Source organism: Pogoniulus pusillus, chromosome 39 (assembly GCF_015220805.1).
Source record: "Pogoniulus pusillus isolate bPogPus1 chromosome 39, bPogPus1.pri, whole genome shotgun sequence".
Lineage (NCBI taxonomy): Eukaryota > Metazoa > Chordata > Aves > Piciformes > Lybiidae > Pogoniulus > Pogoniulus pusillus.
Genome location: NC_087302.1, coordinates 8672212 through 8680182, shown reverse-complemented (window position 1 = coordinate 8680182; position 7971 = coordinate 8672212). Strand labels below are relative to the sequence as shown.

At 57.4% G+C, this 7971-nt stretch overlaps 1 protein-coding gene across 1 annotated transcript; it reads left to right on the top strand.

Moving 5' to 3' along the window:
- Positions 1-1071: 1071 nt before the first annotated feature.
- On the top strand, positions 1072-6993 carry RPS10 (ribosomal protein S10). The gene is made up of 6 exons (XM_064173607.1): positions 1072-1171; positions 1790-1939; positions 2359-2530; positions 5997-6074; positions 6362-6417; positions 6907-6993. The coding sequence occupies exons 2-6, from the start codon at positions 1790-1792 to the stop codon at positions 6946-6948; spliced, it is 498 nt and encodes a 165-aa protein (XP_064029677.1). The 5' UTR covers positions 1072-1171; the 3' UTR covers positions 6949-6993.
- Positions 6994-7971: the final 978 nt, after the last annotated feature.

The following is a 7971-nucleotide window of genomic DNA, read 5'->3' as shown; positions in this document are numbered from 1 at the left end:
TGGGGAGGAGGGAGGTAAAGATCAGCGCAGAGATTAGGGAGGCTTTTTTAGCCGACCAATCGCCGCCCCGGTGCGGCGGCTCCTCGGCCGCGCAAGGTGACAACGCCGCGGCGGAGACGGTCGGGAGTAAGCCGGGAGCCCCGCGTGTCCCGGCCGGAGGCGTGGGGGTCCCCCAGCCTCATCGTGTAAGGGGGCACGGCTCAGATCCCCTCACTGCACCCTCCCTTGGGCCACCACGTCCCGCTCTGGCGCCGGCGGGGGCGCAGGGGCGCTGCAGGTGCCCCTATCCCCTGGCTGAGCCTTTTGGGGCACAAAGGCACTGTGGTGCCACCAGCGAGCCCCCAGCACCTTTGTTCCCTGCTACCCTGTGATCCAGTGGGGAGCAGCCCGGCATGGAACCCCAGCCAAGGCTTTACAGCCTGGCTCCAAAGGGCACTGCCATCTGGGCGGGCTGTGGTGGCAGCCGAGGTGCCCTGGCCACGGCCGTCACCGCAAGCTGCCGTGCTCCAGTGCTCGAAGATGGGGAGACGCCCCCTGAAGCGGCCACCGGTGCCTGGCACAGAGCAGCTGCGTGGGGGCGGAGGGGGAAGCTGTGCCCGGGGGGCTGGGGAGGAGGCTCTCCTGGCCCTGCTGGTGGCATCGGACGTCCCGCGGCCGGTGACAGCTCGGACGTCGCTTGGGCAGCCTTGCTGCCTGCCCCTGGAGCTGCTTCCTTTCCAAAGGAGGCGTGAGCCTGCTGTCGGTGCCCAGGGCAGTGCTGCGGTGGGGACAAGGAGGAGGCGGCACGCGTGGCAATGTGGAGGGGTGACACGAGTGGAAACGAGAGAGTGACACACCTGTGGTAGGGACACAGGTGGCATGAATTGGGACAGAGAGCAGATGACACGAGTGGGAACGTGTAGGGGAGTGTCTGCGGTGCAGATCTGGAGCGGTCAGCACTGGGGTGCACAGCGAAGGAACTCCCGGCTGCGGGGCGCGGCTGAACCCCGGACGCGGCCGCTCTCACCAGGCACCGTCAGGGCACCCCCACGCTCGGGCCGCAGGGGTCCTACGCTCCCGACTCAGGCAGCGCCGAGGCCACCTACGCCGCCAGGGGTCCTTCGGGAGGCCGGAAGTGGCTGCGCGGCGCACGCGCGCTCCTTTCGCTCCTGGGCCCGCCGCCGCCGCCACGGTGAGGCTGCGCTCCGCTCCCGCATCGGCCTCCATCGGCGCCATCCTGGGCTGGCGGCGTGGGGCTGCCGCTTGACAGCGGTGGGAGGAAGCTGTCTGGCCCCCTGTGGGGGGAATTCCGGGACGAGGAGGGACCTAGGCCCTGCTTGTCGGGACGGGAAAGAGAGTGGGACCCTAGGCCGCGGAACGGTTCCGTTACCGGGGCAGGCCAGGTCTTGGGCTGGAGGGGCCTGGCCGGGGTTGTGAACGTATGGTCCAAACCGGCACTGGTCTGTTGCTGCTGGGAGGCTGCAGAGGGCATTTATTTTGCACCAGCAGTATTTGGTGGCACTCAGCGACCCGACAGGAGGCAACGGCGACAAGCTGGGACCCAGGAGGCTTCGTCTGAGCAGGAGAAACTTTCTTAGTGTGAGGGCGTTGGAGGCCTGGAGCAGGCTGCCCAGAGAGGTTGTGGAGTCTTCTCTGGAGAGCTTCCCAGTTTCCTTGGCCGTTGTGGTCCCGGGCAGCGTGTGGTGGGTGCCCTGCTTTATCGGGTAGGGCTGGACTAGATGATCTCCAGAGGTTACTTTCAACCCCCACCCCGATGGAATTTATCATCTTCCCCTTCCCTCCTGTTTAGATGTTGATGCCCAAGAAGAACCGAATTGCCATCTACGAGCTCCTTTTTAAGGAGGGAGTGATGGTGGCCAAGAAAGATGTGCACATGCCCAAGCACCCGGAGCTGGTGGACAAGAATGTGCCCAACCTCCATGTCATGAAAGCCATGCAGGTAGGGGATGAGAGCCAGGGTCTGGACGGAAGAGGTTGTTGTGTGCCTGTGAATAAACATCAGCAGCCGTTGTCAGATAACTATGCTCAGGCTGCTGCCTCACATTGCCTTCTCTCCTGTGCGCTTCTTTTCCCATTTGCCTGATTTCTTTTGTTTCCATTTCCTCTTCGGTTTGTTGTCCCCCACTGACTTGGATCCAGGTCTCAAGCTCTGTTGTTAGAGCTCTCTGTCGTAGTCTGTTGTTTTCTCATGAAGCAGGCATGATGCTGGAGCCTTGCCCTGTGCCTGTCAGCTTCTCTGTCTCTAGAGCTTTATTCCCCAGCTACCCTCAAACTGCAGAGCCATCTGGTGTGAGCAGTGATTGGAGATGTGTGGTAGTGATAAGGATCGTCCACCAGGTAACTGAACTCTGTCTCTAGTCTCTGAAGTCCCGTGGCTACGTGAAGGAGCAGTTTGCATGGAGGCATTTCTACTGGTACCTGACCAACGAGGGCATCCAGTACCTGCGCGACTACCTTCACCTGCCACCCGAGATCGTCCCTGCCACCCTGCGCCGCAGCCGCCCAGAGACAGGCAGACCACGGCCCAAAGGTCAGTCCTGGTGATGGGGAGGAGGCTGAGGAGTCAACAGGAGGGAGCAGGGAACCAGTTCAACGTGTTAGACAGCACCGGGGCGGACAGTCAGCTGAATGCCAGCTTGCAGCCCCGGCTGGTGTCACTGGCTGCCTGCAGGCTTTGTAGCTTCTGTCTTTGGCGCTGGTCTGATGGGCACTGGCATGTGGAAGAGTTGGAGAGGGCTGAGGAGAGCTGCGAGGATGACTGGGAGAAAGGCTTCGTGTGGGGGCCTTGGCCTGCTCTGGTGACAGGTGCCCAGGGTTACTGGCAGCAGACACTGCAGCCATGGGCTGTGGATCGAGCAAGGTACCCTTGGGTGGGCAGGCATGGCTGGGCTCTGAGGTGGATGTCTCCATCTGCTGAGGCTTTGCAGGACCTGTTCCTTTTGGGAAGACCATGCACCAGTCCTGACAGTTCTCTGGTGTGTGCATGCCTGGTCGAGTCCTGCAGACAGGGAACCTTGTCTGTGGCCAAGTTATCCTTAAAAGAGTTGTCTGGGAGGTTCTGTTGTAAGAGTTGAGTGTCCTTGGCCAGGATTGCAGAGGTGGGGAGGAAGCTTCCATCCAGGAGTAGCACACGAGCAGAAGCTTAAGCCCAGGTGCTGGCTGTGCTTTGTGTGGAGTTTGAGTTCTGGTGCCTGTGGTCACAGTGGACATCTCCCATTCTGGTTTTGTCCTGCACTCTGGAGCTGTTGGGCATGATCAGGTTACCAAAGCTGCTCTCTTTCAAAGATTCACAACAAGTACAGGTGCAGTGTTGGGTCTGGAGTGCTGGGTTTTATCTTGGCGGGGTTTTGATAGCCTGGAGTGCAGGAGATGGGTCCCGATGAGCTGTTGACCACAGCTGCCTGGCTGTAGTCACCCTGGGCAAGCTGCTGTGAGTGTCTCTACGAGGCAGAAGCTGCACTTGGTGGTAAACAGCCCCAGAGCCCTGGCAACAAACCTGAGGTGAATGTGCTGGAGCCACCAAGCCCTGGAGCCACCAAGCCCCTCGTTTCAGGTCTGAGCCTGTTGCAGTGCTCCAGGCTAATCCAGCACAGGAGAGCTGCTGACCTTGCTCACGTGTCTTTAGAAAGGCTCTGCAGAATCCTTGCTGCTTGGTTTTCCTGGTTTCTTGTCCAGCAGTAGAGACAAAACACCACAGTGCAGAGCATGAATTGTAAAATTCCGTGGAAGGTCTTTGGGGAGATGAAACCTTCTGGAAGCTCAGAGGAGGCGACAGAAAGTTACTGTGGCTGTGACTGCCAGAACAGCAGAGCCAGGTCTCAGGGGGCAAGAAATGTTCCTTCTCCCCAAAGGTCTTCTGCCTTGTGTGCCTTGCCTCTAGTGTGTACCCAGAATCATGTGCCATGATGTCACCTTGCCCTTAAAGCAGGGCTTGTGCTGTGGAAGAGGAGTCCTGCGTGACAGAGCTCTTTTCTGGTGGGGAGTAGGAGTCTGCTCCTGCTTCTGAGCTTCATCGTGTCCCATCCCCTGGGTGCTCAGGACTGCACTTCCAGCTCCTGCAGCTTCTCTTCTAGCCTGACAAAATTGGCATCATCTGCTTCAAAGGCAAGGATTGGTTTTCCAGTAGGAAGATGATGGCTTCTTTGATCTCTGAGAAGCTTTGGATGTTCTCACTTTTGTTCCTTCAGCTGCTGTGTTGCTCCAGTGGGAAGCAGCCTCCTGTCTGGCACGAGCCGGAGGCTCGCAGTTCCTGCAGAAATCTGCCTGGGGGTTCTGCAGCTTCACTTTGCAGCATCTCAGACCTTTCACTGCAGTGCCAGTGACCTCATTCAGCTCTCACCTTGGCAGGGTGAGCTGCTAGAGCTGCACAAACTGTTTCTGTGCTGTTTGGCTGAGGGTTACGTGCCTCAGGCTGGGAGTCAACAGTAGTATGCAAGGGTGCTGGTACAACATGCAAACCTGGGGAGTCTTGCTTCACTTGGGGTTTTGGGACATTTCCTAGCACTTCTGTGTGGTTCTGCTGATTTGCTCAGGTAAGGCTTGGTACAAAAGCTGGAGCAGTTAGCCTGAAACAAATTTGGACTGCTCTGTCCTTGATACTTGCAGTTGGTGACTCTGTTAGAGGTGGAAGTGAGCTGTTAAAACTTAAGGATGGAAACATCCAAGGTGTAAAAAGAAACATTCCACTGTCTGAGGGTTGTACAGGTTGGACCTGACAGGAAGGAAGGACATGGAAGCACTCGCAGGAAGGGGCAGTATTAATGCTGGCAGTGAGGGAATGGATTTCAAGATCTGGGTTTGTACTGGGAAAATGGTTCCTAGAAATAGAAATCGAGGCTGTAGGAGGGATTGGTGTTTTTGGACTGCACTGTGGTGTGCCGAGCAGCAACTGCTCTTAAACATAGAACTGATGAAGTTGTAAGAGACTTTTAAGACCATGTCTTCCTGAGTGTGAAGAGCTTGCGCGGGGACAGTGGGTGTGGGGATGTTTTGTTTCAGGGTAAGCCCCAAAGAGTGGCACAGGGGTTGGTTCCACCACAGCTGTGTCTTCCCTGCAGGTGTTGTGAGCTGTTTCACAGCATAACTGCTCTCACTTCGATTGATCTATCCCAGTGTGGAGGATCTGTGGCTGAGAGTGGAGCTGTGGACTGGGATCATCACTTTGTGATGGACCTATGCACAAGCTTGGCAGACCTGGCAGGTTCCCTGCAGTTTTTGGGGGTTGTTATCATTATTTTTTTTTGTCTCTTATTTGAAGGTTGCAAGGCAGTTGAGAGGATGCTGTGAATCCATTTTGCACACTCTTTAACCCCAGTCCAAGCACAAGCTGGCTCCCTGTAGCAGATTCCACCCTTAACATGAAGTTTTTCTTCTTCTCTCACTCTTCAGTTCAGGCTTTTATACCCTGAGCTGCCCAGGGTGCAGCTCTGCTGGTAGCTCTAATGCCTAACTGCAGGCCTTCCTCTCACCTTGAGCTCCAGGGAATGAGTTTTCAGTGTCATGGAACCATTATGGTTGGAAAAGCCCTTTTAAGAGCATTGAGTCCAACCATTCTCTCACTCTGCCAAGGCTGGTGCTGAACTGTGGCCCTCAGCACCACATCTCTGGTTTTGAAGCCCCTTCAGAGAGGAGGATTCAACCACCTCCCTGGGCACCCTCTGCCCGTCTTTGGAGAATGTTTTCAATGAAGAAATCACTTCTCATGTCCAACCTAAAGCTTCCCTGGTGCAACCTGAAGCTATTTCTTCTCATCCTGTCGCCTGTTAGTAAGCAGAGGAGCCCAACTCCCCCTCACTGCAGCTTCCTTTCAGGCGGCTGTAGAGAGCAGTGAGGTCTCCCCTCAGTCTCCTCCATACCGAAGCTCCCCAGCTCCCTCAGCTGCTCCTCCCCAGCGCTGTTCTCCAGACCCTTCCCCAGCTTCGTTGCCCTCTGAGCCATCTGCAGCCCCTCATCGTGCCCACAGCGGGTGCTGAGCGGGGCCTGTGGCTGTGTTGCAGGTCTGGAAGGAGAGCGCCCGGCGCGGCTGACGCGGGGAGAGGCGGACAGGGACACCTACCGGCGCAGCGCCGTGCCACGTGAGTGCCGCCGGGGCTCGGGGGGCTTATCTCCTGCGGGAGCTGCAGTGTGCACTCCCTGTCAAGGAGAAAACGGGGAAAGACTCTTGGTGTGGTAGACACCTGCACAGCAGCTTGTGAGGAGTCTCCTGCTGGGCGCTGGGATTTCCTCTGGGGTGGGGTCACAACTCTTTCCCAGGCTGCAGAGCTGCTGCTTCATTTGCTGTCATCTGTGGTCACAAAGCTTTGGTGCCAGGCAGGTGAGCAGGTGGGCCGTGGGTTGGTAACTGATTGGTCTCTCTCTGCAGCTGGTGCTGACAAGAAGGCTGAGGCAGGCGCTGGAGCCGCCACCGAATTCCAGTTTGTGAGTAAATTTGCTTCCTTCATTGGGGCTTTGATGAGGAGAAGCAGGACAGGTGGCAGCTGCATGCCCTGTGGTGGTGCTTCTCAGGGATGCCAGCCAGGGTTAGGTATTTGGCTTTAGTTGTGTAAGAGGCTGATGACTGCTGCTTCTTAAGCCCAGCTCCATGCTGCATTCCCTGTTGGGAAAACTCTGGTGGCCTCCCTGCTGTGACAGGAAGCCAGCTGCAGGTCTGAGAGCAAGCTGAGCTCTGGAGGAAATGCTTTTGTCCTTCAGCAGTAGAAGAGGTTCAGGTACTCTCAGAGCTGCTGGGGTGGGTCGATCTGCCCTTAGTCTGGGTAACCTGTCTGAAAGAGATCGACTCAGACTGTGCTTGGAGCAGGAGTGCTGAGCAGAGCCAACTTGCTTGTGATAATCTTGGTTCTTCTGTGTGTTTGCTGCTTTCACTTGCTTAATATGGTGACTCCTAATGCTCTTCCCTTTCTGTTGCAGAGAGGAGGATTTGGCCGTGGCCGTGGCCAGCCCCCGCAGTAGAGCTTGCTGCTCCTTTTGTGTATAATAAAATAGGTGAAAATGCCACCTGGGCTGCGTCCTTGTGTCTCACCTGAGTGCATCAGTCAAGGGCTCGCAGAGCAGAGGTGGCTCCGGTCCTTGCCGTGGGTGCCAGCAGTAGCAGCATTACCTGGGATTAGAAAACAGCCTACAGAAAAGGAGCTGTGTAGGTTTGGTGGTCACCAAGGTAGGGTTTGCTGGTGTGTAGAGGTGATTCTTGCAGAAGAGTGAGCTCAAGGCAGTGCAGAAGCACTGCAGGCAGTTGTGCTATGCTGCCCAAGAAGCCACTCCAGCCACTGCCAGGGAGGTACAGCTGGGCTGAGGGATGTCTCTGCCCCGCAGACAGAAATTCCAGCAGGTTCAGCTCTGTCAGTCCCAGGCCCTCTGTGACTGGCACACAACTAGCGCAGGCAGATGAGCTTTCCCTTCGTGCCAGTCCTGGCAACCAGTGGGTTAACGAGGCGAGCCTGCAGAAAGCTGGGTTGGCTGCTCGGCAGCTGCTGCCCGGAGCTGAGCAGAGCTGCGTCAGGAGCGGAGCGAGGCGGAGACGCCTGCGCTGCTGCCTGCCGGTAGATGTCGCTCGGCAGCCGGCGGCATGGACATGCTGACGGGAAGGGGCTGCTGCTGCCGGCGGAGCGGGGCCTGGGCAGGGCAGGCTTCAGGGCACGGAAGTGCCAGGCACTTGACCTGGGGGAAGTGAGCTTGGCTCCGGTTTGGGGGGAAGGAAACAGTGGCCATGAGTGCCTTTCTGAAAGAGGTGGCACTGCAGGGAGGCCCTGGGTGTTCCAGGTCTGTACTGCAGTGATCCATCTTCTGCTGAAGTTGGGAGGTTATTCTGCCAAAGCCCATCCAGGCTGAGCTGCTGGATCCCAGGTAACTGGGGTCAGCCAGAACGCCGTGCAGCCCAGCAGTGGGTGAGAATGTGCACTACAGAGGCTCGCTCAGTTTTGCCAGGGAGCTGCTGGTTTGTCCAGCTCTGGGGCTTTCTGGTCAGGATTCTGCTTG

Coding starts and splice junctions, on each gene's coding strand:
- RPS10 (XM_064173607.1), top strand. CDS start 1,790: ATGTTGATGCCCAAGAAGAACCGAATTGCCATCTACGAGCTCCTTTTT. Junction 2,531..5,996: donor AGGCAGACCACGGCCCAAAG/GTCAGTCCTGGT, acceptor GCTGTGTTGCAG/GTCTGGAAGGAGAGCGCCCG. Junction 6,418..6,906: donor CCGCCACCGAATTCCAGTTT/GTGAGTAAATTT, acceptor TTTCTGTTGCAG/AGAGGAGGATTTGGCCGTGG.